The 27414-nt window shown below is 50.6% G+C and overlaps 12 protein-coding genes across 12 annotated transcripts; 5 read left to right on the top strand and 7 right to left on the bottom strand.

The window, feature by feature from the left end:
* Positions 1-1238: 1238 nt before the first annotated feature.
* On the bottom strand, positions 1239-2379 carry BDW70DRAFT_132269 (uncharacterized protein). Its single transcript, XM_073736135.1, has 2 exons — positions 1828-2379; positions 1239-1749 (listed from the first exon to the last, which is right to left on the bottom strand). Exons 1-2 carry the CDS (start codon positions 1966-1968, stop codon positions 1543-1545), a joined length of 348 nt encoding a protein of 115 aa, XP_073598064.1. The 5' UTR covers positions 1969-2379; the 3' UTR covers positions 1239-1542.
* Positions 2380-3165: 786 nt separating this feature from the next.
* On the top strand, positions 3166-5850 carry znfA (putative C2H2 finger domain protein). The gene is made up of 3 exons (XM_073742235.1): positions 3166-3932; positions 4037-5143; positions 5195-5850. Exons 1-3 carry the CDS (start codon positions 3466-3468, stop codon positions 5640-5642), a joined length of 2022 nt encoding a protein of 673 aa, XP_073598063.1. The 5' UTR covers positions 3166-3465; the 3' UTR covers positions 5643-5850.
* Positions 5851-6368: 518 nt separating this feature from the next.
* On the bottom strand, positions 6369-8812 carry BDW70DRAFT_16753 (nucleoporin NDC1). Its single transcript, XM_073742248.1, has 3 exons — positions 8544-8812; positions 8218-8485; positions 6369-8155 (listed from the first exon to the last, which is right to left on the bottom strand). Exons 1-3 carry the CDS (start codon positions 8671-8673, stop codon positions 6601-6603), a joined length of 1953 nt encoding a protein of 650 aa, XP_073598062.1. The 5' UTR covers positions 8674-8812; the 3' UTR covers positions 6369-6600.
* Positions 8813-8998: 186 nt separating this feature from the next.
* BDW70DRAFT_16745 (SNAP receptor PEP12) lies at positions 8999-10099 on the top strand. Its single transcript, XM_073742227.1, has 2 exons — positions 8999-9359; positions 9425-10099. The coding sequence occupies exons 1-2, from the start codon at positions 9063-9065 to the stop codon at positions 9944-9946; spliced, it is 819 nt and encodes a 272-aa protein (XP_073598061.1). The 5' UTR covers positions 8999-9062; the 3' UTR covers positions 9947-10099.
* Positions 10100-11182, bottom strand: BDW70DRAFT_16746 (cytochrome c1 heme lyase CYT2). The gene has a single exon (XM_073742229.1). The coding sequence runs from the start codon at positions 11117-11119 to the stop codon at positions 10253-10255; it is 867 nt and encodes a 288-aa protein (XP_073598060.1). The 5' UTR covers positions 11120-11182; the 3' UTR covers positions 10100-10252.
* Positions 11183-11220: 38 nt separating this feature from the next.
* mvd1 (diphosphomevalonate decarboxylase MVD1) lies at positions 11221-12905 on the top strand. Its single transcript, XM_073736134.1, has 2 exons — positions 11221-11482; positions 11538-12905. Exons 1-2 carry the CDS (start codon positions 11226-11228, stop codon positions 12679-12681), a joined length of 1401 nt encoding a protein of 466 aa, XP_073598059.1. The 5' UTR covers positions 11221-11225; the 3' UTR covers positions 12682-12905.
* A 46-nt stretch (positions 12906-12951) lies between these two features.
* On the bottom strand, positions 12952-17620 carry BDW70DRAFT_16737 (Elongator subunit IKI3). The gene is made up of 9 exons (XM_073742215.1): positions 16226-17620; positions 16079-16171; positions 15466-16025; positions 15264-15417; positions 14866-15208; positions 14574-14818; positions 14391-14524; positions 14060-14339; positions 12952-14003 (listed from the first exon to the last, which is right to left on the bottom strand). The coding sequence occupies exons 1-9, from the start codon at positions 17355-17357 to the stop codon at positions 12964-12966; spliced, it is 3981 nt and encodes a 1326-aa protein (XP_073598058.1). The 5' UTR covers positions 17358-17620; the 3' UTR covers positions 12952-12963.
* A 168-nt stretch (positions 17621-17788) lies between these two features.
* BDW70DRAFT_158093 (cytochrome c oxidase VIIc family protein) lies at positions 17789-18149 on the bottom strand (the record flags this gene model as incomplete). The annotated part of the gene is made up of 3 exons (XM_073740468.1): positions 17789-17814; positions 17875-17907; positions 17972-18149. 3 exons carry the CDS (start codon positions 18147-18149, stop codon positions 17789-17791), a joined length of 237 nt encoding a protein of 78 aa, XP_073598057.1.
* Positions 18150-18491: 342 nt separating this feature from the next.
* Positions 18492-21922, top strand: BDW70DRAFT_158092 (ATP-dependent RNA helicase MTR4; the record flags this gene model as incomplete). The annotated part of the gene is made up of 5 exons (XM_073740467.1): positions 18492-19311; positions 19362-20423; positions 20474-21066; positions 21117-21682; positions 21742-21922. The coding sequence occupies 5 exons, from the start codon at positions 18492-18494 to the stop codon at positions 21920-21922; spliced, it is 3222 nt and encodes a 1073-aa protein (XP_073598056.1).
* Positions 21923-22212: 290 nt separating this feature from the next.
* On the top strand, positions 22213-24083 carry BDW70DRAFT_132257 (cut8/STS1 family protein). Its single transcript, XM_073736133.1, has 2 exons — positions 22213-22580; positions 22652-24083. Exons 1-2 carry the CDS (start codon positions 22505-22507, stop codon positions 23521-23523), a joined length of 948 nt encoding a protein of 315 aa, XP_073598055.1. The 5' UTR covers positions 22213-22504; the 3' UTR covers positions 23524-24083.
* A 103-nt stretch (positions 24084-24186) lies between these two features.
* On the bottom strand, positions 24187-26015 carry BDW70DRAFT_132255 (uncharacterized protein). Its single transcript, XM_073736132.1, has one exon. It carries the CDS (start codon positions 25306-25308, stop codon positions 24475-24477), a length of 834 nt encoding a protein of 277 aa, XP_073598054.1. The 5' UTR covers positions 25309-26015; the 3' UTR covers positions 24187-24474.
* A 109-nt stretch (positions 26016-26124) lies between these two features.
* argB (ornithine carbamoyltransferase) lies at positions 26125-27413 on the bottom strand. The gene has a single exon (XM_073736131.1). It carries the CDS (start codon positions 27353-27355, stop codon positions 26201-26203), a length of 1155 nt encoding a protein of 384 aa, XP_073598053.1. The 5' UTR covers positions 27356-27413; the 3' UTR covers positions 26125-26200.
* Between the last annotated feature and the right edge of the window lies 1 nt (position 27414).

Below are 27414 nucleotides of genomic sequence, written 5' to 3'. Positions count from 1 at the left end.
CGTCGGCAACTTACAGCGGCCCTGATCTCGACCCAGGCGCCAGGGGCGAGGAGCAGTGTGAAGTCTCATGCAAATGAACCAATAGTCGAACGGGAAACAGTTCCGGTATCACCTTTATGCGGCCTTGCCTCGCGGAGAAGAGGTTGCCGACCGGTGCCAGCAACTGGATTGCCTTCCGCTCCCTTGTGGGTATTCCTCATACGCAACGTCAGCTCGAGAGCTGCAATGCCGAGACAGGCAGACAGGAGCATAAGCCCTGTTCTTGGCATACCTATTGATTCATGGCCGACATGAAGCTGAGGTGTACACGGTGTACATCAGAAAATCTGCCAGATAAGGGCGTGCGACGACCTAAAAAAGGGAAAAGGAAATAAAAAATACCAGTGGTGCTGGATAGGGCGTATGCAAAATTACAAAGGTACCTGGCAGGTTGGATTCAATTCAGGGTTCCCGGGAGACCTGCTTCTGACTGGCTGGAGAGTGGCATCCAAGAATCGCCCAAGGCCTCGGGAGAGCGAAGCGTGTCCTAGGTTCTCCTCTGCCCCACCTCTAAGTAGTGCAGAAGCAAAAGCTACTGTATGAGTGGCCAGGCTGTAGCTAGTGGTTCCACCAGGCCCTCTAGAATACATGCACTGCCACAGTGCTGTCATTGGGAAATTAGCACTTAGCACTTCATTTCCCTGCGACAATATTCTTGAACTGGGAACAGAATGTGCTCATTCCATGTCTCCTCCTTTCGTGACAAAGATTACAAAGTCATAGTTCTTCTACCGCTTCGTGTATAGTGGCCCAGGAGATGTGAGATGTTGATCTCCGTACACGGCCTGTTGTCGTCATCTCTACACTGGCACTGGCACTGATCTTGCTTCATCCACTCGAGCCACCGGTGGATCTTCATCTTTTGAAGATGCAGTTCCCCAATACTCATTATTTTCATCACCTGGATTTATTATTCCTCTCCTCCTTTGCCGTATGTTGTTGCCTATTGCTCCATACTGCTCCTACCGAAAACGGATCGTAAGACTCGCGGGCTCGTAGGTTACCAGTCTCTAAACACTTCTGAGCCCCTTCTGAACTCCTTAAGGACTCCTTAAAAAGCCCGGGGTCCATTTTTGGGATCTAAATCATCTTTTAGTAGGAATTTATACGGATATAAATACCCAAAGGAAGTGGATTGGCAACCAGCCAAGCACTACACCGGAGTAAATTAATTAGAGACAGATTCTGATACTACTCTAGAGTACTCTGAGTACATTTTAAGGTCAGTTCACCATCTCCACTGTCTAACCTTCAGAGAAATAGACTCGACATTCATTAATTTACCTACGGGAGTCCGTTGGGCCAAGCGCTTAGTCTTCTGTATTTCTGACTGTCTTACAGATAGAATCCAGCCTGTCAGAGGCTCGGGGCATGAAAATCAAACCCCTCTGACCGCAGGCTGGAGCAAGGATGTTATGGAGACGAATTCAGCCCAATCAAAAGTATCCATGGTGCCAGCTTCCAGCACTGCCTCACTCTTGGAGCTAACCCGTTTTGCTCAGCTCACCGCTCTTGATCTGGATATCCCGAAATCCAGCTTGCGAACGACACAAAAATGTGGTGGCGTCTCTGTAAGGCTGAATTTTTGAGTGAGCAGTCTGCTTCCTGCTCAGCCAGAGCGCTGTAAGTGTTCGCCTGAGACTTGGAGGCCTTGTTAGGAAGATTCCCCACGTTCGATGTTCTCTGCCTCGCGAATGACAGGGTATGTATGTATGTATGTGTCCAGAGCTGTGCAACCCTGCAATCAGTTCGACTGGAGAATAATTACGTTGACTATGGATCATCTGGATTCTGGATGACCGCTGCCAACAGCTCGCGCTTCAGGGCACGCTCAGACCAGGAATCATCGCAATGACCGCAACCTCCGCAATGACCGCAACCTGCTGAGCCTGCTGGCGCCGATGTTCTCAGCAACAGCCTGCCTAGCATTGCCCACCTAGCAATGTCATCGTCTCCAGGCAGCAACGCGCTCGTTCTCTATACCGAAGTATTGCCTGAAGGCGCGACCGTATTAGAGTTTCTAGAGTACGAAAAAGGAAGGTACGTATGTGCAGGTCGAGCATAATCTGGAGATCAAAAGCTAGTTGGCAACTTGGCTGCAAAAAATGACGTCCAAGGCTCTCTGGCTCTGTGGCTCCATGATTATTGACTCGTGCTTGAGCCCACGGGCCATGGTTGATGAATTGACAGTCACTGGGTCATGCTGGATTCAGTGGGGAGGGGAATGGAAGTTCCTTGGAGTCTTTGATAGAGTTGCTAGTTGCTGGAGGGCCTGTAATTTATATGTAATTTTCAGCATGATTTGCAATTTAACAGCAGGCCCAGACAAGGCGCACTACCAGTCACCACTTAACTCCAGATCTTCAAATACGAAAGAGTATCATTCTTAACTGATTCTTTCCCTCCTTCTTCTCCTCTTCCAGTCTTCGTGACCTGAATCCTGTGCCGCTCACGACGCCAGTCCCAGCTGGTCCTGTGTTTTATCCCTATCTGGTTCGAGAGAGGAAAACCCCAGAAAGCTCGAAAAGAAACGGGTATAATTCGACTTCGATCCCGTTCAGCCTTGTAGGGACCAATAAGCCCGTGGGTAGCACCACCATCGCCCTACACTCGCCCTACACACTCGCCCTACACTCTGTACAGTACTTCCACTTCCACTTCCTCTCATTTTCACTCATTTTCACTCGGTCTTCCCCGTCTTCCCTCGCATCTTCCATTCCTCACCTCTTCATCCATCATTCATGGTTCCCTCCTTCTTTTCTCTTTCGGTCACTGCAACTCTGTGCATCTGACACGTGCTTCAACCCTCCCACCTGTTTATCTTGAGGCCATTTCTGCATCTTGAATTCCGCTGCAGCGTCTACGGACGGACGAGAGCTCCCGATAGCCTCGTGCCAATAAGATCGCTCGCGCAGCGACAGTGCAGACACAGCCTTCGGCTATTTCTGTGTCTCCAAACGACTCCTGTTCGCAAACAATTCTCCAGCATGTCCCGTCAATCTTACGCGCCTGCTGTTCTCCGTCGCCAATAACTTGCCGCCGGCGACGAGCTTCTCGACAGCTGACAGCTGAACCAGATAAAGTTGAGACACTTGAGACACTCCTTTACCTGTAGCTGCTTTTTCCTCTTCAGATTCGCCACCACGACCTCTTATTATTCCTGCCTCGTCTCATTCTCAGCGCTCGAGCAGCCACCCAGGCCTTGTCTATCCGCTCGAGCCACTGCTCCGTATAGACCTCGGGTTTAGAAGCAGGAACTTCGACCGACCCTTGGGACTTGGCGCTGTTTACTCTATCTCGTCTATCCGCACGATCCGAAGTCGCTCCTTAAGCTTACTTTTCGATCATCGATCCGTGCTTTATGCAACTAGGTGTCACTCATTCCGGTATCGATGAGTAACCCTAGGTCGCCTTTACTTCTGTACGATGGACTTTCCACGACTTTCAACCCCTTCAATCCACATCCACGAGTCCAACAGCGGTAGTCTTCCTACCGCGAGGGCCATGTCTGGGCAGTCGTTTCCTTCTCAGGGCCCCGTACCGATTCGAACAAACACAATGACAAACTTTGCGCCGCCACCATTACCGCCGCCCCCGCGCATTAGTGACCTAGAGAATGGGTACGATGCCGGCTGGATACATGCGAATTCTAGACTCTCGCAGGGGTCTACAAAACTGGCTCCTATCAACCCTAACTCAAGTCTTCTTGGGGACCATCGTCGCCCAGATTATTCCTTACCGCGACTTGATCCGATGGCGCTGGATGAATCAGATGGCAGGCAGAACGGTTTACCTGCTGCGAGGAGCCCTGAAGCGCATATCAAGATTGAGCCCCCTCCACCGGCCGATGAAGGGTTCCGTAATTCTGTCTCAATTGGCAACCCCGGACCTTTGTAAGTGTCCAACTGACCGGCCGCAGTTGTCGGAGAGTCGTCTGCAGGTTGATTCGCGCCTGTTTCGGCTCGTATGGAAGAATGACGCTGACTTTGTTCAACAGTCTCAAAGGCGAACATGACTTTTCTCGACGAAGCGTCAAAGATTCGTCTCATGCCTACGACCAACATCTTCTTTCGAAAATCGGAAAACCAGTCTCACCGCGGCAGTCGGTCAGCATGGCTACAGATAACAGAGCCTCATTATCAACTCTTCCGATACCGTTAAGAAGTTTCTCGAGCTTACCCTCACCAGCCGGCTCCGACGTGCCGTCACTTGACGTACGATGGTCGGGCAGTTCTCAGTCTGGCGGGATATCACCAAACACAAAGGTGGCATGGAGAGACTACATCGGTCGTCGAAGTCCGAGCGTTGAGAGCAACGCGCCGTCCTCAACATTGGAGTACAATGATCACTCGCCCTTCTCCCGCGATGGTCGCCGTAAGGGTGGGACAACTCCTCAGTATGACGATCTATCCAGCCTTCCAAGTCGGTCAAACCGAGGGAGCTACGACCAGAGCGTTGTTTCGGATATGGAAGGTGAATTCTCCACGGACGAATCTCTGCCTTCGCGATTGTTCAGCGTCCGCGAAGCGACGCCGCCGTACTTAGAGGCCACCCGGTCTGGCACGAAACGAAGGGCATCGTCCCCACCCCGGGAGCCTATAGGCAATGACAAGCATTCGCTCCACACCACAACAAGCAATGGCGATCTTTCTCAGCGGAGAACCACTGGGCACCCTTTCACCAATAACCTGTCGGTAAACAGCGGCTACACTCATAGTTACGGGAGTCTATCGGCCGCTTCATCCGTGAGCATGCGGACTACTGCGTCATATTCGTCCGCTGCCCCCTCTATAGGCAGCAGCATTACTACCGCATCGACGTACGACCGTTCACCCACAGGACTGTCGCCAAAGTCTGATCTTGACGCATTTCACGAAAAGGCAATGATCAATCCGGGCTCGACCGCAGGGTTATCTGCTCAATTGACTGCGCAAACCACACAAGATAACGGTCTTGACTCGTCTAGTTCGAACCCTTCAAGAAAGATGTCGTTCCAGACAAATCTAAATGCTTCCAACCCATCGGCAGCGAAGATTGGTGGACTATATATCTGTGATTGCTGCCCCAAGAAGCCCAAGAAATTTGACAGCCCTGAAGAGCTTCGGTGAGTTCATCTTCATGCCTTTCCATCATTACCCCAGCCTAACATTAGCAGTGCCCATGCCTTGGAAAAACAATACTCCTGTCTCTACTGCAATAACAGGTTCAAGAACAAGAACGAGGCCGAGCGCCACCAGAACTCTCTCCATCTCCGGCGCCATTCATGGTCCTGTGCCGCTCTCCCAGGGTTCCAAGCAGCATTCCATCCATCACCTTCGTCACAATCAGGCTCAAGTGCCGCTTCGCACGATAGCTGCGGTTACTGCGGTGAAGAGTTCCCGAATTATCCTCAGCCCGATTGGGACTCCCGGTTTGAGCATCTCACCGCCGTCCATAAGTTCGGTGAATGTAACAACTCGAAGAAGTTTTTCCGTGCGGACCACTTCAGGCAGCATCTCAAACATAGCCATGCGGGGACTAGTGGCAAATGGACTAACATCTTGGAAAACGCCTGCATGAAAGAGGAGGCGCCGCCTGAGCCTATCAATGCGCCGCCGAAATAAGAACACCAGTCATATTATTTGGATTCCCGCGCAATCGGCATACATCAGAAAGTAGAAGACCACATTGAATTAGGGCCGTCTTCAGCAGTCCACCCTCTTGTCCTGAACCCCACTTCTTCCGCATCTGCCACGTGGAAACGGAAGGTCGACAGTCTATTAGGAATACCATGCTAGGTGCTGTGGATTCTATATACACGACATGGAATCGGAGACACGTCTCAGAAACACACGGAAGGCTCCGACACGAATTTTCCCTTGAGACAGTGACGCGACATGACTAATCCCCTCTTTATCTCCTTACCTCTTTCCCTCTCTCTTCTCTACCTACCTATTTACCTACCTAACCATCCATTTGCTATTTCTGGAGCGCTTCTCTCCTCTTAAGTGACTTGACGGCCAAAAGGAGTCTGGTAACATGATAATATTGTTTCGTTTGGTTTTTTTGAACTTTACTATTCTGGCTTGGAAAGGGCAACAATGGCAACGGATGCGCGGGGGTGTCAGGCAAAAACGAAGCTACTGCTACAGGGTATTTTCTGGTTGGTTTGTATTAACTGCTGGGTTAGGATGTTATCTGTTATTGGGTGGTTGGTAGGGTAGACTATTGTGGTCTGTTATGCATATAGACGGATCGGACGAAGAGCTTCGAAGAACTCTTGATATACCCAGCATACAGGGAATCAAAAGACTTTAATGGCGTACTTTACTTGAATTTTCCGTCCATGTTTTTAGTAACTAGAATAAGAGCAACGACGAGCAGTAATCATGGAAACTCCTAATGAGAAAATCAACGCCAGCAATGCAGTGCAGATACACGTATACCGGTTATGACTTTTTCTGTTTTTTAAAGCCATACCTTTGTACAAATCTCGAGGTTCACCAACGTATAGTCCAAGTAAATGTGAAATGACATTGTATCTTATTATCCTTTAGGCCCGAAGTAGGTGAGTCAAGTCTCTCACTCCTCATCAAATCCCGCAGCCCCCTTCGCCAACCTCAATTCCTTCCCTACAAGCCCGACATCCTTAAAGTAAGGACTAAACGCGGTTAAAAGACTCTTCAGTGAAGCTCTAAGCGAATCAATAATGAGCTCGACATCAGGAACCCTCTTCGCAGCAGCCTGGGCAGCGGGATCATTTGACGGCGGAAACGCAGCATCTGTCCAGTGCACATCTAACTCCACATGGGCGTAGGTGTCTAGCGTGGTGAGCGTTTCAGTGAAGAGGCGGACGATGGCAGGGACGTCGGCTTGGACTTTGCCGTAAGGGTCTTCTTTGAGGGAGGCGATGAGGAGGCGGGTGATGGACTCGATGGCATCGATTATGGAGGAGAGAGAGGCAATGGGGTGGCCGAGCACAATACCCGACAAACGGCGGGCGAAGGGTTGGCGGATAAGAAGGCCGATGGGGGAGCGGAGAAGCTGGGCGAGGAAGGGGTGGATGCTCTCGGGTCTGGTGGATGAAGCACCGGTGAGGAGTTTGAAGTCCTGGGATGAGGAGAGAAGTCTTTGTTTGCGCTCTGGACTGAGAACAGCGGACGAGGCGCGGTCAAATACGTCGCGGGCTCGGGCGCGGGCCTTGGGCGTCCAGTCTGGAGATTCTCCTAGTGATCTCAACGTGCTACTGAATCCCTCACCGAGTCTGCCGTTTGTCGTGGTGGATTTCGGAGAAGCGGCGAAGATGTTGCCCTCTTTAACAGGATCGGTGAGTCGTGGCAGGGTGCGAAGGGTGGGCTCGGATTTGGTTTCAGCTGGCGATGGCTTAGATCTCGCAGGGCCCGACTTCTGCTCGTTTATCCGGGTTGTAATGCCTTGGATTACCTCCGTGGCTGATTGCATAATCTGGGTCCAAGCAGATCCACCTTCACGGTCGATGTCGTTGAATATCGCCTTTCGTCGGTCAGGGAATTGCTGGCTAATGAAGCACAATTCCCAAAACGCAAACGCGCGAACAGTTTCCTTCTTTGCTTTCAAACCGTTCAGCAAGCTCCCGGTTGGGTCTTTGGCCTCCGAGGTCAATGGCTGGCCCCGCTTCAGCGGTTCCTGGCTTAGAAAGATAGAAAAGAACAGGTTGGTGGTCTGCCAACATAGAACCAGGAGTGCGCCAGAGAAAATTGTCCGTGCAATCAGGGGTGGCTTGACAGGAAGGATGAGGCTCGGAGGGTCAGCGGCAGACCTAGGAAAATCCCAGAATAATTTGGCAAAGGACATGGTGTAACTCCATGCTCGGCGTCGGAGAAAGAAGACGTAGACCACCGGACATACAAGTGCGACAACCGTACTCCTGAAAAGGCCATCTCTCAGAGCCTGATGTAGCCCTTCCTGAAGACGCTTTGAAATAGGCTGCGCCGGATGAGTTTTCTGATCAGCGCCGTCGACGGGCTTGTCTGTGATGGCAATGGGAACACGATCGTAATCGTTGTATAGGTGAGCAAGCGACTGCGCAACGGCTAAGAGTAAGTGGTACGTATAGATGTAGATGGTCCTTTCGTTCAAAGTCGCCCGCTCATGAGGGCTACTCCTTGTTAGCTTGACCTCAACCAGTCATTTATTTTCCCTGAAGCGCCCCCAACGTACCTGCCACGTTTCACCCATTCCAGATGCGCACTAGTAGGCGCAGACCACTTGTATAGCTCACTGAACCACCATGCAGAGAAGATGTACCACCCAAAAGTCTGAATCACGTGAAGTGGGAAAAGGTAATGGAAAGTGTTAAGAGAAGAGCTCGTCGTTCTTGAGCCAATGTGCATCTGACCCACTCGCAAGACAAAGATGGCGAGAGGGGATATGAAGAGGAGAACGGTGCGGATACCGCATGATCCGAGCGGAAAGAGGGCCCAGAATACTTCCAAGTAGAGAACCGATTAGCTAGTGCGTGGGTTGAAGGAGCTGAGTGTACTTACGAGAAGATTTGTCGCCGATCAAAACCGAAATTGCGTAGCAGACTAGCAACGACAATGCGGAAGCATGGACAAACCTCCGGTGCAGCGCAGAGGTGAGAATGCGCCGGTACGGGCGAGGTTTTGCGGCCATGGCGTTGAGCTGAGATTGACTGCAGAATCGAAAGAAACGACAATATCACAGCATGGTCAGGGAGATAGCAATAGTAACCGACAGGTACCGCGCCGGGCGGATGCAGGAACGAGTGTGATGCTTCCTGGGAGGATTGGCTACGGCGGGTCGATAATTGAAGCTTTGAAGCTTTTTTGAAAGCCATCAAAACACACAAGCCACAGCTCACCGGTCAGGTGACCGTATAACTAGCCACGAATTTCGACATCACGTCATGTCATGTGAGCGTAGCCTGCATATCCGGGCACCAACAAGCATCTTCCAACGTCTGCACCTGCAGCTCTTTGTAGTATCTTCTTCGTTGACCGCTTGGTTTTCTTGCTCCCTATTGCCGCGTCTCTCGCTACAATATGTCTTTCAATCACTTGAGCTCTCTCGAGTCCCAGCCTACCACCTACCGTCGTTCGGATGATCCCCAGTACCATGATGATCCCGAATTCCAGCGGTTGACCGAGTCCCTATCGAACCAACTATTCACGCTCACTTCAAACATCACCCGCTTGTCGGATCAGATCGCTCTGCTTGGGACAAAGCGCGACACTGAACGGGTGCGAGAACGAGTTCATAACCTCCTTGAACAAACCCGTACCGGATTCAGGGACGTTGGCGAGGGGATCAAGAAGGTCCAGAACTGGGAAGACGTCAATGTATGCTCCTAACAGCTGCTCAGCCCCTCACTGCCTGGGCGCTCTATCTAATAAACTTCTATTAGCCCTCCCAAAAATGGACACAGCAGAAGTTGTCAACAGAGTTCAAGGCCACCTTGGAGGAATTCCAGACCATCCAGCGACGGGCTTTGGAGAAGCAACGCGCTTCTGCAGTCGCGGCACGCACCGCTGTGGAGGAGGCTGGACATCCGACAGTGGATGGCGCTCAGCAGCAGCAGCAGCAGCTCCTCGAAGTAGAACAGCCACGCCTAGCGAATCAAGACGAAGTTGACTTCCAGGAAGCTCTAATCATCGAGCGTGAAGCGGAGATCCGCAACATTGAACAAAGTGTTGGTGAATTGAATGAGCTGTTCCGGGATGTCGCCCACATTGTTCATGAGCAGGGAGAGCAACTAGACACTATTAGCGGGAACGTCGAGAACGTTCATGCCAACACTCAAGGCGCGAATGTTGAGCTTCGCAGTGCTAGCCGGTACCAGAAGAACGCTCGGGCTAAGGCTTGCTGTTTGCTCATAATCCTTGCCGTCATTTTGGCTATTATTATCCTTGCGGCTGTTCTTGGATAGACACTTGATGATCCCCATGGTACTTTTCGTGGCACTCGATGATTTTTCTTTTCCTTTGTTCTTTGTGATATCCTCCGCTGCGCAGTTGCTGCATGATGTTATTCTCCATTACTGTGAGCAGCATTATGATTACGACCCTGTCCGTTCTGGCGTTGGAGTGGATGTTCTATATGCATTTGCTATGCTGCTTTCGTCGTGGTATTATACATGGTCCAAACGTTATACATATTATATAATTCAATGACCCAACCGATACCGAAACTCCTGCTTCCAAGATCATACCGCGAGAAATTTGAACAGAGTTCCTTAGAGACCCGAGAATCGCCTGAATCTCATCATGCAGCCTTCCCAAGAATTCAATTTCGGCCGCACGTCAAGGTAAAAGCTGAGCTTTCCTGGCCCCGCGTTTGCGGCCAGGCCACCCGCACTGCTCCCTCCCGTTGACTTTCCTTGGTAAAAATCGATGACATATTCAATCCGCTGCCCGTCACATCGCTCTACAACCCAATCGTGTCGATCAAAGGGTAACTGGTATCCCATCAAGCTGTTCATGCGCGCCCTAGGGCTTAAAAATTCCGGCTCAGAGCCTAAGCCGCGAAACGAGTACAGTTTCGGCCCGCCGCACTTTTTGCTTCCAGGGTCCGATAGCGGCGCTTTTTGTTCCCATTCTAGAATTTGCTGCCATGCGCGCTCATTCACAGCGTTGTGAATTGGGATAATCGATGCTACCGTAGTCGCTAACTCTGACGCCGAGCTGACTGAATTCGGAGTGTTACCCTTACGCATTAGCGCCTCGAAGAATTGCCGTTCAGAAGGATAAATCCAGTTCCCCGTCGATTTGTCATGCCCCGTTTCAGTTTCTGCATTAGAAGGCGTACCGTGCGATGCAGTCGGTGATGCATATGGGGAGGACGGTGCGGCGGGACATTCGAATGGGGGTGCGTCTGAATCAGATGCAATCGCTCTTGGTATACTGCTTACTTCGCGGTCTGTGGAGAGCGGGCGGTGTTGTTTCACTGTTGTCGGCATCCCGTCATTGGAAGCGACAGGATGAGGAGCCTCGCCGGGTTTATGTTGCTGCAGCCATGCCTTGCGGGTTTTGTGATCAACGGGGCAGGTGGCCGCTGGGGTGGAGGGAGGGGGTGATACTGGCGTGCTTGCGCCGGCGCCCATTGAAACGTTAGCGTACTCTGATGTATGCGAAAAGAAGAGAAAAAGTGAGAACTGGAAGAAGAGAGAATGGCCGTTGTGGTGCTTGGTAATGCGAAAAAGAAAGCAAATGGCCGGACTAACGCAGCTCACCGCCCGTCGGCCGCTGGACTTACTCCGAGCGAATCTCCGTCCAACTGTATATTTATTTTTGCGTCGCTTGTTCTTGATCCCCTTTTCTGGGGTCTCCTGCTGCTGTAATCTTCACTTCTCTCTGTTATCTCACTTCCTCAGACTATCTGTATATTCTGATACAATGGCTGCTGTTCCTGAGAGCCCCGTCTACCGGGCCACCACTACTGCCCCTGTTAACATCGCCGTTATCAAGTATGTCTTCCCCCGCCATTGTACAACAACACATTGGCTTAAACCGGTTGTCTAGGTACTGGGGAAAGCGTGATGCCACTCTGAATTTGCCTACGAACTCTTCACTATCTGTCACCTTGTCTCAGCGCTCACTCCGTACCTTAACCACTGCCTCGTGCTCTGCCAGCTACCCCGCCGCCGATGAGCTGACGCTCAACGGCAAGCCGCAGGACATTCAGTCGTCCAAGCGTACCCTGGCCTGTCTCGCCAGCTTACGGTCTCACCGACAAGAGCTCGAGAATGCAGACCCGTCTCTGCCTAAGCTCTCTACCCTCCCGCTAAGGATCGTTTCCGAGAACAACTTCCCCACTGCCGCTGGCCTCGCCAGCTCGGCTGCTGGTTTCGCAGCTTTGGTGCGCGCCGTGGCAGACCTCTACAAGTTGCCTCAGTCGCCAACAGAACTTAGTCGCATCGCTCGGCAGGGCTCTGGCTCGGCTTGTCGCTCTCTGATGGGAGGTTACGTCGCCTGGCGCGCCGGTGAGCTCGCAGACGGAAGCGACAGTCTGGCAGAAGAGGTTGCTTCCCAGGCTCACTGGCCCGAAATGCGTGCACTTATCCTGGTTGTTAGTGCGGAGAAGAAGGACGTCCCTAGCACGACGGGTATGCAGACTACCGTTGCGACATCAGAGCTTTTCGCAACGCGGGCGAACGCCGTCGTTCCTGCGCGTATGGCCGCTATAGAGACAGCCATTCAAAAGCGCGATTTCCCCGCTTTTGCGGAGATCACCATGCGTGACTCCAATGGTTTCCATGCTACCTGCCTTGACTCATGGCCTCCCATCTTCTACATGAATGATGTCTCTCGGGCCGCCGTCAGGCTCGTACATGATATCAACAACGCCGTCGGGCGTACAGTGTGCGCGTACACTTTCGATGCTGGTCCTAACGCCGTCATCTACTACCTTGAGAAGGATTCCAACCTTGTTGCGGGAACCTTCAAGTCTATTCTTGGTACAGAACTTGAAGGATGGTCTGGCCCCTTCTATGATGCCGTGAAGGACGTCAGCTCGGGTGTATCTCTCGATCAGGTCGACTCCCGCGCCGTGGACGTGCTCAAGACTGGACTGAGCCGTGTGATCCTCACCGGCGTTGGTGAAGGTCCTATCAGCGTACAGGATCACCTCGTCGGGGAAAACGGTGAAATTCTCTCTAATCAATAGAGAATCAGAAGAGCAGCAGGGACGAACGATTTATGATTTCGTCCATCGCACCAGACATATTCAAGGTTACTCGTATTCAATTGCAAGCCGCGCATCGTTTGAGACGATACAAGGCATGATGTCCATTGTTTCGGTTATCTATGATTCGGATTCAGTCAACGTTCGATACATCAAACACATACTACACATTCATACACATAATAAACAGCTAGCTACTCTAATAACTTTCTAGTATACCTGAACAAACTTTTCCTAACCTACCTTTAGGGAATATAATCTAACCTAATTCAACAATGCTGACTTCTTCATCTCCTTGATTTTCGGCGGCTCCTGACCTTTCCCGCCTCCCAGAGTCGATACAATACTCTCCCAAAACACTCGCTGCCCGCCTTGCGGCATCGGAACATCCACAGGCCCATTCACTCCCTCACCACCCTGCTCACCTTCGTCCTCCTCTAGCTGTTGCTGCTGTTGAACAGTGAAAACCTCCTCCTGACTTTCCTCACACAGCTTCAACACATCTCTCGTAGCCTTCTCAATCGCCGCAGCACGCTCCCTCATCCCCCTGCGCAGCAGCGAATCAACCAGATTCTCCACTTCGGGAACAGTCGTGCCAACACGTTCAATCAGTCGTCGCACACTGTTAACCAGGTATTCTTCTTCGTAGACAGTTCCTTTCTTCCCACGGGCCCGTTTGCGCTCTTCCTTGCGCCGGTTGCGAGAACTCTGACGCGAAGATGTTGTTTTACCGGACGACGTCTTGCCCGTGTACCGCGTAAACATAGATTTGCCGGCTAATGTCGAGGCATCCGTTGCTGCTAGGGAGACGTTATCTGGGATATCCACACCCGCAGCCCCATCAGTGGCAGTGGGGTCTCCGCCAAAGTATGCCAATGGATCCTGGATACGACGCACACGCAACTCCGCGATTCGAGGAACCTGTGCCTGCAATTGGGAGCGGAAGTCCGCAAGCAGGTCTGTCATTGATCCCATGGCATCTGCGAGAGCGACGTCCACAATCTCCGGGATGAGGGACTGCACGCTGTGCAAGGTGAGAAGGCGGGTCGCGTCGGAATAGCGGGCGCCGCGGCAGAGGAGGCGAGCGGCGGTAGGGATATCATGAAGATGTTCAGCGTGGATTTGAGAAGCGGCGAGGTAGTCCTTGTTTTCCTCAACCAGGGTTGTGGCAAGGTCGGTGGCGTGGGCTGTTAGCTCATCTTGGGAAAGGGGAACGAGCATCGCTGTGTAGAGGGATTCGCGCCAGAGGTGTGCGAGTTGGTAGCATTTGTAGGCGTCTGTGTACAAAGAGAGGGATTCATAGGCTTTTTGGTTTTTGTTAGCTTTAAGGTTTCGTTCATTGGGAGTTCCCTTGGCGTACCAATTCCTGCATCCTTATACTGGGATTCCTGGTACAGGTGGTTTGCGTAGAGGTGGGTTATGTCGCGAAGCTGTTCAGGTTCATATTTGTAAATATCAATGGCATCTTTGTATAGGACGTGCTTGACCACGTATTCGCGGAGCTCGTCATGGGCATGCAAACCATGAAGATGGCTGAGTGCCTTCTGCCACCTTCCTAGGTAGTTGTCAATTTCAAAGAATCGACGCAGATCTGGGAGTTGCTGCAGCTTCCGGAGGAATGGGAGGTATTCGCGAGGATCCTATGCTTCGTTAGAATATCTCCTTGTACTCTTCCTAACGGACTTTCGTACCCTCTGGGCTTGTTGGGCTACAAGCAAAGTAAGTTCAAGATCATAGAGACCTAGCGCAGTATCGTAGAGCCGGTTCGCATCCGTCAGGAAGCACATGTGTTCAACAGCGTCTTCTGCTTGTTCAGGACTCTCCTCTTGTGTCTGGTTAGTAGAATCGAACAAAGTAGGCATAGCAAGACAAACCTCTCAGACGCGCTACTGATCGGAGACCGGATTCGAGGTCTGGTGGCAGCTTGCAAACATGCGCCGTAATGAGGTTGTGCAGATTAGTATCTGAACGCTTCTCCAGAGCGGCTAGAAACCCATCACAAATTCGGTTAACCTTGCTGCCTTTCTTTACTGTCATGGTAAGACCTGTTTCCGCTGCAACTTCCATGTCTAGTGCTTTCAACGTGTCTTTATAGAGCGTCTGCGAGACATCTTCTTCTCTGAAGTGGGTTAGTAAGGCCATCTTGAGCACTTAAGGATAACATACTTCAAGCGAGAAAGGAACTCGTCCACGAAATCCACCCTCTTGACTTGGTCGACAAATAGTGTAATGCTTTCCATGAACTGCTCGGGGGCGTAGTCATGAATAAGATTCATGTCTACCATTTGGCTGCGGCAGGTGAGGAAAGCAGAGCGGTAGTCCTTCTTATCGATGAAGGATCGAATTCCAGCTAGCACGAGGGCTCGTGGATAAATAGTCTCGATGTTGCCCCGAGGAGCTTGGAGAACAACCGCAAATGCGGAAGGCATTACAGTGACTAGGCGTGATCCACGTTCAATGCTTCTACAACGTTCGTCCGTCTCGGGAGTGTCAGGGGGGGCCTCCATGTCTATAATGAGAGAGTTAGCTAGAAATGCATGATACAAATGGTCGTTATCACTAACCTTCAGCCCGGCGGAGATGAACGAACTTGAGAAGATGTAGAGAGGTGGTGAATATAACATGGGACGAGGTAAGGAGGAAAGAAGTGCAATTCTTTGCAAGCAGCTTCTTGTTCACATATAAGACCCCGGTTCTTGATAAGGAAATCAAAACGAGCTAACTAGGTTAACAAACCACTCAAATAAATCGGCTAATGACGCCTACCTCGTCATCAGATATTTGAGCACTCTTGGCCCAGTATGTATCAGCGACAGGGCTTTCGGCCCAAGGTGTGACCTGTGATTCGTCGGACGATGGCATTGTGATGGTAGAGTAGGCAATTGACTGGCCCGGTCGAGGAACATGAGAGAACCACAGGGCTTCGTGCCCTAAGCTCGAAAACATGGAAAGCAGGTGCTCAGAGTCTGCTGCCTCGTAAACGACCTTAGTTTCACGGGTCTCCAACGTGGTCCGCTCGATGCAGGTGTTGTTCGGTCCTCTGCTGCGGAGAATGTAGACTTCATTGTCATTGATGAAGGTAATCTGACGAGGCCGACTGCCTTTCTCACCCGATAAGGGATAGCTGGACTCCAGGATCGGAACAGGCACCGGTCTGGATTTGAGGGACCATAGATAAACGGAGAAGTGGTCGTCCATGAGGACAGCAATCCTTGTCCCAGACTTGCTGAAAGCTACATCAATAGCATTGGCATCAAGAGGCAGTTCATTGTGAGCCATAGGGGCCGGAACGCCGGATAATTTCAGAGGCGTCAACTTCAGAATTTCTGTGAGAGTTAACAAAATGAGACCTTATACAGATAGTCTACTTAATACTGACTTCCATCAATAACAGCAACAGCTCCAACGTCATTAGGAGGAGTGGTTGAACCGTGAAAAACTTCAAAAACAAACTCGCCGTCTAAGATTGACTCTGTAGAACTATTAGTCTGGATTAAATCTTATCCCACTGGAACACAGGACATACCAGAGGCTCCTGCGACGAAACGCAGAGCTTTTTCATGGTGCCACTTGTACGCAAAGGGGCCCTCAGAGCTTGCTATCACAGGAATTTCCTGTTTCAGGTAGTAGTGGTAGTTGCCCGAGGTCCAGAACTGGACCCTGTCCTTAAACTGCACTGCAAGTACTGTTGAGTCCACGTTCCAGCTCAAGTAAATGTTCGATGCCCACGTAGATCGCTCCTCTTCAGTCAGACGAAGAGTGAACTGGCCATGTCGCAAGCCGTTCCTTTCGAAAAAGACCACATCAATCCGGTCATCGAGCCTCTGAATGCCCGCAATGAGATTTCCGTACGGTCTCCAACTGAGAGCACTTTCTAAGCCATCAACTGGCTCACTCACGCTGTCCAGAGTTCCCTCACGGGAGTAGACCCTGATTGCACGGCGAATCCCTTCAACGATGCTATTCACCGCAACAAAGGCGCCGTCTCCGCGCCACGTGATAGTGGTCCTACCATCATCATTACCGCTGAGCTTCCCCTCGTCCACCTTCTCCGGGACAGTCGGATCTCGCATAGCCTTGGCTCTTTTTCCCTGAAATTGCGTCTCACGCTTTCCCCAGCCCACGGAGACATGCTGCGATGCCTTAAGGTCATCAGGAGTAAAAGTGATCTCGGCAACATTTTCAAACTCCCTAGTCATGTACAAAAATGTATTGGCTGCGGTAGTAAGAGCCAGCAGTTCCTCGTCAGGCGACCAGGCGGCAGCGGTAATGCCAACATCGACCGAGCCCACAATCTCGATCTTATCCTCGCCAGGGAGGGGTTCTTCACGGACAACGATAATGTCACCTCCTTCCAGGACAAGGCATGCCGTCACAGTGTCCGCAAAGTAATGTAGAGAGAGAACGTGATCACAATCAAGATGTGGCAGCGGACATGGTGCATCCCAAGATGCGATAGTGTCAAAGACATCTGGGCTCACGGCATCCGAGAAATACGCATCCGCGCGTTTTCTCCGGAGCTCGATGACAGGGTTTGTGGGTGTAGGGCCAAATGTGCAAATGACAGCATCGGAAGCTGTATCCCAAGCTGTTGCTGTTAGAGGAAGTCCATTTTGGAGCTGCACCTCTGCGAGGCGCACGTTTTTCAAATTGCGCATCTTCAATGAATCTGTGGTTACCCCACTGCCATCGACAAGGATCTTCCCAAGAAAATGAAAATGACTCGGCGGGAAGGACGAAAGAAAATCAGTTTAACTTCCTCTCCATAAGAGCAGAAGAGTATCCAGGTAATAGATGTGTTCCGATAGTTTGTTGTTGTAGCCTGAATATCAAAAAGAATTTGATTTTCGCGACAAAAAATCAACCAATGACTTCATCCATAAACTAATGCTATCCATCTACAGTCTCCGTACGGCTATCAACCGTACAGCTCCCGATTATATCCATTGCCATTATAGGGTACGGAGAAAATTCTGGGTTAAAGGCTCAAGGCCGAATGGATTCTCTAAATTTATACAGATTATACGAATTCCCCAAGACAGCTCGATCCCACCATTGCCGGATACCTCAGGGACGTGCGGAAGCGGGTTTAGCGGGTCTTGTAGGTTTGCCAGACTGGAGAGAAAGCTATTAGACGACGTTACGAGTTAATAACGAAGATTGTCGGAGACATACCAGCAATAGCGAAGGGAGCACCGAAACCGGTGACTAATGGGCACGGAGTTAGCAACACCAACAATCAATCCACCCACTGCAGGCATTAATAACTCACTCATGAAAGCCCAGTATCTGAAGAAGAAGTACTTGGTAAGAGGGTTAAAGGGGATGTTGGAGCGAGGTCCCTCAGCGTAGTGGTAAGGGCTGGAAAGCTGGCTGCGGGTGGTGGAAAAGCCACGGCGGGCAACGAAGGAGGTAGCCATGCGGGCCCGGAGAGCGGTAGCAGCGTTCATCTTCGACAGGTTCAGTACAATTGGTCCCCAAGTCCAATGCAGAACAGGTTTACCTTGAATAGGACAGAAGCGCGATGAGATGACTGGGGCGGAGATACTGATCGTGCCATGCGGGAATTGTAGGATGAAGACGGAGCCAGATGAGTCACGTGATGGCCAGCTAGTACCAGAGGATAGTTTCTCCGATCAGTTTCTCCGGCGGCCGTTCGATCGCGGCACCTTCCCCGAACGGGACATGAAATTTCTTGGTGGCTCCAGTCGGTGGGAAGAAACATAGCAGAAACCCGACCACCGCGGCTGCTCGAGGTATTTGCGCCCTGTGGTCTTAAACCCTGCTCAACAATGGATGAGCTTTTCGATGTCTTCGAGGACAAGCCCCAGGCGGCCCAGCTCTCTGAACCCAGACGACCGAAGAAAGAGAAGAGCAAGAAGCGCCAGATAAATGGCGATGTGAAGGAAAACGGGGAAAATACAAAACCCAAGGAGGATATCGCTCCCAATGTCGCGGATCAAGAAAACAAGGAAGAGAAGTCTTCAGGCTCGGATAACAACAATCAGCCAGAGACAAAGCGATTGCGATTAGAAGAAGAGCCGGAACCCGTTGTCGCAGACTTGTTCGAAACTGCGCAAGAGCGCGAGATTGCAGGATCTGCAGGGCTTCAAGCTGAGAAAGAAGCAGGCCCAGTGGTTTTGTCGCACCAGGTCCGACATCAAGTCGCCATTCCGCCGAAGTATCCTTACGTTCCAATCTCTCAACACAAACCCCCGGAGAACCCCGCGAGAGTATGGCCGTTCACGCTCGATCCATTCCAGCAGGTTGCTGTCTCGTCGATTCAGAGAGGAGAAAGTGTGCTGGTTTCGGCTCATACCAGTGCGGGAAAGACGGTGGTCGCAGAATATGCTATTGCTCAGAGTTTGAAGAACAATCAGAGGGTCATCTATACAAGTCCTATCAAAGCCCTGAGTAATCAGAAATACCGAGAGTTTGCAGCGGAGTTTGGCGACGTTGGTCTAATGACGGGTGATGTGACAATCAACCCTACTGCTACTTGCTTGGTTATGACGACCGAGATTTTGCGGTCTATGTTGTATCGTGGTTCCGAAATCATGCGCGAAGTCGCCTGGGTTGTCTTCGACGAGATCCATTACATGCGAGATGCTAGTAAGTGTGTCAAAGATTGCAAGAGTACAGTCACTAAATACGGGATATAGCGCGAGGTGTTGTTTGGGAAGAGACCATTATTCTACTTCCAGATAAGGTCCGATACGTATTTCTGTCCGCGACAATTCCCAATGCGATGCAGTTCGCCGAGTGGATCACAAAAATGCATAACCAGCCCTGTCACGTTGTTTATACTGACTTCCGGCCTACGCCGTTGCAACACTATTTCTTCCCCGCTGGCTCCGAAGGAATGCATCTAATTGTCGACGAGAAGGGTGTTTTCCGAGAGGAGAACTTCCAGAAGGCAATGAGCTCCATCGCAGACAAGAAAGGCGATGATCCAGCGGATGCGCTTGCCAAACGGAAAGGCAAAGGCAAAGACAAAAAACTCAACAAAGGCGGAACTCAGGAGAAAGATGATATATATAAAATTGTCAAGATGATTATGTTGAAGAGTCTGAATCCTGTTATCGTCTTCAGTTTCAGCAAGCGCGAGTGTGAATTCTACGCTCTGAAGATGAAGAGCCTGGCCTTCAATGACGACTCGGAAAAGGAGATGGTATCAAAGGTCTTCAACAGTGCAATTGAAATGCTCTCTGAAGAAGACCGCAATCTACCTCAGATTCAAAACATCCTGCCCCTTCTACGGAGAGGTATTGGTGTCCATCACTCCGGACTGCTTCCCATTCTTAAGGAGACCATCGAAATTCTGTTCCAAGAGGGGCTTATCAAAGTCCTTTTCGCCACTGAAACATTCTCTATCGGACTTAACATGCCAGCAAAGACCGTCGTCTTTACCAGTGTTCGAAAATTCGACGGCTTCAGCCAGCGCTGGGTCACTCCATCTGAGTTTGTGCAGATGTCGGGCCGTGCTGGACGTAGAGGTCTCGACGATCGTGGTATTGTTATCATGATGATAGGGGAAGAAATGGATCCTGCCGTGGCCAAGGAAATTGTGCGTGGAGAGCAGGACCGTCTAAATTCCGCTTTCCATCTGGGCTACAACATGATTCTGAATCTCATGCGTGTAGAGGGTATATCGCCCGAGTTCATGCTAGAAAGGTGTTTCTATCAATTCCAGAACACTGCTGGCCTGGCGGGCCTTGAAAAGGGTAATGAATATTGTTACCCGGCATTTGAATATACTACTGACAATTGACAGAACTTGCTGAACTGGAAGAAAAGAGAGCCAACATGACCATTTCCGATGAAGGAACCATCCGCGAATACTACGATATTCGGACGCAGATTGACCAATTCAACGATGATGTACGGGCGGTCATCAGCCATCCTGAGTACTCTGTGCCCTTCCTTACGCCTGGGCGCCTGCTTCACATCAAATATAAAGACTTCGACTTTGGATGGGGGATAGTTGTTAACATCAAGAAACGCAAACCCCAGAAGAACTCGGAGGAGCTGACCGGCCATGCCAGTTACATTGTTGATGTTCTTTTGAGAGTTGCTGATGGATCATCTTCTGGTACAAAGACTTTCGAAGACCTGCCACAGGGCGTCCGTCCACCGAAAGAGGGCGAGAGATCGCAAATGGAAGTTGTTCCACTCCTTCTTAACTGCATCCAAGCTATCTCCCACGTGCGGATGATTGTGCCCAAGGATCTGCAATCCAAGGATTCGCGGACGGATATGGGAAAGAAGATGGAGCAAATCAAGAAGCGATTTCCCGATGGTATTGCTGTCCTCGACCCCATTGAAGACATGGGTATCAAGGATGACGAATTCAAAAAGACTTTGAGGGTAAGTGGCGTGTTCCATGATATGTGCAGCAGGATGCTAAGTCATATAAGAAAATTGAAGTTCTCGAGTCGCGCTTGGTTACGAACCCTTTGCATAATTCCCCGCGCCTAGAGGAGCTTTATGAACAATATGCAGAGAAATTGGATTTAGGGAATAAGATCAAAGCGACCAAGAAGAAGATATCTGAGGGCATGGCGATCCAACAGTTGGACGAACTGAAATGCCGAAAACGTGTCCTCCGTCGCTTCGGTTTCATCAATGAGGCCGAAGTTGTGCAGCTGAAGGCGCGCGTGGCGTGTGAAATTAGCACTGGGGACGAGTTAATGCTCAGCGAGCTCCTCTTCAACGGTTTCTTCAATAAACTGACCCCAGAACAAGCAGCGGCCGTTCTGAGTGTCTTCGTATTCGAGGAAAAGACTAAAGAAACACCGCCGCTGTCAAAAGAAGAGCTTGCAAAGCCGCTTAAAGAGATACAAGCTCAAGCACGGATTATCGCTAAAGTCGCGCAAGAGTCGAAGCTGGCTGTCAGCGAGGAAGACTACGTTCAAAGCTTCCATTGGGAACTAATGGAGGTGATCTACGAATGGGCCAACGGAAAGTCATTTGCTGATATTTGGTAAGTCTCTGTCTTAATCATTCACTGATAATGAACTGCGATTGACGATCTCCTTCCAGCGGTATGACCGATGTTTACGAAGGCAGCTTGATTCGTGTCTTCCGTCGCTTGGAAGAATGTCTACGGCAAATGGCTCAGGCAGCGAAGGTTATGGGTAGCGAAGAGCTTGAAAGCAAATTTGAGACTGCATTGACAAAGGTTCGCAGGGACATTGTCGCTGCGCAGTCTTTGTATCTGTAGGCGGGTCTCTATGTCTTGTCTTGGTGTCTTGGTAGTTGCATTTCCCTGGCGTCGGGCTAAGAAGGTTTCAAGCCGTTCATTTATAGTGTATGTAGTATCGTGATATCCCCAAATCTAAACGCTAAGAGGGAGGTGGCAAGATATGTACAAAAATGAAAATTTTCTTTGATTCATTCATACAGCGTAATTTGAGGGATTTGTAGTCAGTATTAATTAGAATAAAGACTAAAGACAACCTGGAAAGCTGCATTCTGGGTCTACGTTGCCTCCCGCAACCCGTGCGTGACTACTGACGCTCGACTCTCTCACCCACCGCTTCTCTTTCTTCACTCTTCTTTCCCCACCAATTCGCTCTCTCTCAATTCTCTCAATCCTCTCAATCCTCTCCTTCTCCTTCGACCTACTGCATCCTTTTTCCAGTCCTTCCCTTGCTTGCATCTTCCTCCTCCTTGCCATCCCGCTTTTTTCCGCAGTCCTCGTGCAGATATTTGACTTTTCCTTTGCTCCTCCGCTGCATCCTATCACCCGGCTATTAAGGTCCGACGTCCATCAACCTTTCCTTGCCATCTATTTGCGGCCATCATGAACAGTTTGGTGGCTACACCACCCGTGCCCCCTCACATTTATGAGTATTCTCGTCTCTCCCCCTCTCGACCAAGTAGGTACTCTTTGCTGTTACTGGGACCTTTGGGGTTTAATTTTAAGCTCATATCTAACGCAACATTCTAGTGTCTACCCCTAGTCACACTCCTACCACAAACCGCAAACGGAAAGCCGAAGACGAACATAATGACTTCGATAGTCGGATGTCAGCCTCTCCTACGAATTCCCCAGCTTTTACTCCAAGAACCTTGCCATCATCCTCTCGACAGATAAAACGTGCTCGACCCAATATGGGTGGAAGGCCGCTCTCCCTCCCTCGTCTGCTTGAAACCTTAGATACCGATGCTCTCCGCGATGTTCTCCGCTCGATATGCGATCGTCACCCTAATTTGGCCGACGAAGTGGTTCAAACTGCTCCTCGCCCAAGCGTTGCTTCTGCCCTTCAGGTTCTTCGAAACTATCAATCCACCCTACAATCCTCATTCCCTCTGGGGGGCAACCCCGAATCTGACTACGCCTACAACCGAGTCCGCCAACCTCTAGGGAATCTTCTCGAAGCTCTGAGCGACTTCACTCCCCATTTCTTACCCCCTAACGAAACCCAACCTTCGATATCCTTGAGTTATCTGGATGACGTTACAGAAATTATCCATCAGTTGCCACGTTGGAGCTCACCTCAAAACAATTTAGAGCGGGATTCTGCATATGATGAAATTTGCAAAGCTTGGATTCTGGTTATTCGAGAGGCCGCCAAACGCGGAGGTGGAATTCAGTTGCAGTATGGAGGCTGGGACCAGAAATTGGCTAAGCATAATCAAAATTCCGGTGGCAGACTGCAGGCAGCCGTCAATGATTTAGCATCCAGTCTAGGATGGATGCACGGACCGGAATCCCAAGGTTTCGGGAGTCCAGGGGGCAACGACCTTGGGTCCATTCGGGAGCAGCTTCTGTCAGGCACATATGGCCTTGGAAATCCCGTCAAAGTAGGACCATGGTGAAACTTGAAACAGTACCGGGTATTACTTTCACCTCCTTATCAATTCCGACGGTATCCTCGCCTATCAGCTCCTCCTTCATATCCTCGACCGTGCATGTCCACCTACGATACGATCACGATACAAACTGCATGAACTAGAGTTTTAAGGGTTCATCTCGGCGTTAACCACAATGTGCTACCAGAGTTTCTGTTTCCATTTTCACATTTCATTTCCCCCCTTCTATCATTGTGCCATCATTCTGGGTCCCATCCTTTTTTCTTTTACTGTTATCTAGATGGCCGAATCGTTTTATCATCGGCCCACTCGAACTATGCATATTACATGGCCGGCAAATATGTTCATAGTCACTCTTTCCCCTTTAGTTGTTTTGTCCGTTCCTATTGATGCCCCTTCTTGTATACCCCCCAAATTATCTTCTTCAATGAAGATTTATACCTTATCGCTGCCAAGTCAATTCATCAGCCAGGAGAGTGAGACCCACTTGGTGGGCCATGTTTCCCGTGCAACTCCCGGGTTGCATTGTTTCGGAATCAGAAATAATATAGAGCGAAGCGCTTTATGTCGTGATTCGTCAGGCAGTTCTCGGTAAATCTTCATGATTCTAGCAAACACCTCTGAAACTAAGGAGGTCTCCGTAAGTGCATTAATTGCCCTATTTTTAGATGAATCCTTGAATTCGGAGAATAGTAAACATGCTACCTTGATATATATACGTAAAGAGACTATGCCCCTCAATCCACCTTTTAATTCCCTCCTCAGCACGGCGGTACAGAGCAGCAGGTATTTGGGTAGATCGGAATACAACCATTGAACACCAGATGAAGAATCGCAAGGTTCGAAGGCAGTGAACAATCATGTGCTTGCCACCTGATTCGGGGAGAAAAGGCATTGTTGAGTATGCCTTATGGCCTTAAAAGGACTTCACAGACATAAATACCTTTCCCTTGCACATTAAGTAGATATCAATGCCCGTTTTAAAGTGCGGAAGAACCAGCCTGCATCTTCCCAGCCACCGTGATCTCCGGCTCTCTCTACATGGGCGATATCGGTGTTGGTATCTGAGACTTGGCTTCTTGTCTCATCATCATCCTTGTCAGATAACTCGTGGGGTTCGCGGTTATTTTCGTGGCCTGCATGTAGTTCTGTTGCTTGCGGCTCTGTTACTGCATCGGTGCTAGTAGAGAGCGGCCAGTCGTCGACGCCGAACAGCGTCCATTCTACCAAGCGGTCAATCCAGTTTCCTAAGCCGAATCCACGCTCGCGAGTCAAGCGTTGGAGCTCGTACTCGTCCATATCCTCTTCGTGCTCTTCTGAGTCCCAGGAGTCATATGACGTCGCGGAGTCGTAGTCGCCATCGACATGCTGCTGAATTGTGTCTCGCATCTCAGCGCGGACATGCTCGTCAATGAAGTCTGGAAGAAGAGATGTGGTGGACCGCGCATCTTCGCTCGGGACATGAGAAGGCGTTCGAGGCGCTGAGGCAATGTGAATACTACTTCGCTTCGAAGTAGGTGAAGGCGTCGACATCTCAAGCCCCGTCATGGAGAGGTCAGGCCTGCTGTTCCGTCGACTGGCTGCGCGTGATCGCGAGTGCGCAGCTGCAGGTGTGGAACGGCCGGACTTCGACCGCCGAGAGATGCCCGTCCGCAGGGCGTGGGAGATAGCATCGACTTCATACCTTCCCACCTCAGATACTAGACTGGTCGAGCTCTCTCGCTTCGCTAGCCAGCTCTGGCCCTTCTCCTCACGAGCGGTCGATGCCAGTGCAGCACCCGCGCGAAGCATCCACTCGGGATCTCTCACTTCGGATAATTGGTGACGATGCGCAGTGAAGTGTCTCGTTCTCCTGCTAGTGTCAAAGCTGGTGCTGACATCTCCGCTCGCGCTGTCTCTAGACTGATGATGCAGTGGTTGGTTCACATTCTGCTCTTGAAGATTGGAGTCGCTAAAATGAATAGGAGTTGAGCTCTTGCTTCGGGTGTGGTGGCGGGGGCGTGAGCCACTCCGGGAAGGCGCACGAGAGAGGACGCCGGGTGTCCCTGGGACTGAATAGCTAGACAAGTAGGAAGTTCTAGTGGGGTTGTCAATAGTCTCGTTTCGCGGGGTGAAATAATCCTGTGGGTCTTTGTCCGACTCATTGTCGTCGTCGTCAATGGGGTAATGGGGAGTTAAAGGCGCGAGTGAGATGCGGTTTAAGGATGGATAAGAGCGGCGGGGCCGAGCTTGTGATGCCGAGGGCTGTTCAGCTTTGTCAGTGAGTCAGCGGGATTGAGGATACAGTAAAGTCCACCTACAGCCATTGCGAAACCTCAGAGGAATGTGCTGGATAGAGGTCAAGAGCATGGAATGGAGAGAGTCGAGGTTTGGGGTGTAGTTAGGCCTGGATCTACCTTGGCTAGGACGACTCCGCATTCCTGACATGTGAAAGTCACCGGGTGCAATTTGCCCCATTTCCAGTACTCTGAGTAATATAAGAAAGCGAGAGAATGCACCATTTCAATTAGTTATTTGATATTTGGTAGAAGGGATTGGTCAGGATAATTGGGGACATGCTTCTACTAACAGGCTTTTATGTGATCGAAGTATATATAATTAGGGACGGGATGATCTCATACCCGTCAACTCATCAATTTGATAACGCCAGCCTCTTTATACTTAAATGGACGCCTGGTTATATTTATTCAATTTTTCCCTTATTGACAACGAAACCCTCCAAGGCAGAAATCGCAGCCCATAACCGGTTCTCAGCCTCAGGGAAGACAAGTGACCGGTTGCTGTAGAAAACCTCGTCACTGACCTCCTCAGGGTGTCGCGGGAGACAGTGCATAAACTTCCAGCCCTCCTTAGCTCCCCCTCGCTTGGCGAGGTCAGCAGTGATTTGGAAACCATCAAACTCCTTCAGCCTCTTAGCCTTCTCTTCCTCTTGGCCCATAGAGACCCAGGTGTCTGTGACCAGAATATCGGCGTCCTTGACCGCTTCTTCAGGAATATTGGTTTGCAGAAGCTTTCCTGGTTTCGAGACACCCTCTCCAGCAGACTTGATGAGCTCCAGCATGTGAGGAGGGATTTCGTACCCCTTGGGGGTAGCGACAGCAATGTCGACACCCATTTTCGTAGCAGCAATGGCCATATCGAACAGGACGTTGTTGGCGTCACCCACCCAAGCGATCTTCAATCCTTCCAGCCCTAGACTTGAAAGATGGTGCGCCTTGGGGGTGAATGCTTCATAGATGGTCTGGAAATCGGCCACGGCTTGGAGAGGGTGGAAAGAGTCACACAAAGCATTGATAACTGGGACCGAAGAGTGCTTCGCCAGATCTGCCACCTCTGCATGTTTACCGACACGGGCTACAATGCAGGATACCATGGATGAAATGACAACGGAAGTGTCGTATAGAGACTCGTTGACACCTAGTTGGATATCATCCTTGCCCAAGAACATCGGATGACCTCCCATCTGCACAACGGCCCCTTCTGTGGATACCCTTGTCCTAGTGCTTCGTTTGCTGAAGATCATGGCCACAGTCTTCCCAAGGAGTGAACCCTGCAGGTTTTGGGGCATTGACCCCGACTTGATGGCCCGTTTGTGTGAGGAGGCATTGCGAACAAGGGTTGCGAACTCGGAGGGCGAGAGGTCCGCAATGGAGAGGAAGTGGCGGGGAGCAAAGGGTGAGGCGGGAGGCATGGTTTGCGAGGAGTAGGATCGCACGGTGTGTCGCAAGCTCTGGCTCTTGAGTACGGAGCGAAGGGATGCCATTGGAAGTGCAAGAATATAGATGTTAAAGAACTTAAAAGACTTGGGGAGAAAGAAATTGGGACAGAGCGAAAGCATCCACAAATAACTGAGCAATGATTCGTGAATGACTCAAAAGTCCGCCAGCAGGAGCTTCC

Source organism: Aspergillus foveolatus (genome assembly GCF_047715535.1).
Source record: "Aspergillus foveolatus strain CBS 279.81 unplaced genomic scaffold BDW70scaffold_12, whole genome shotgun sequence".
NCBI lineage: Eukaryota > Fungi > Ascomycota > Eurotiomycetes > Eurotiales > Aspergillaceae > Aspergillus > Aspergillus foveolatus.
Note: the sequence above shows the minus strand (reverse complement) of the source record. Positions and strands in the feature narration are given on the sequence as shown.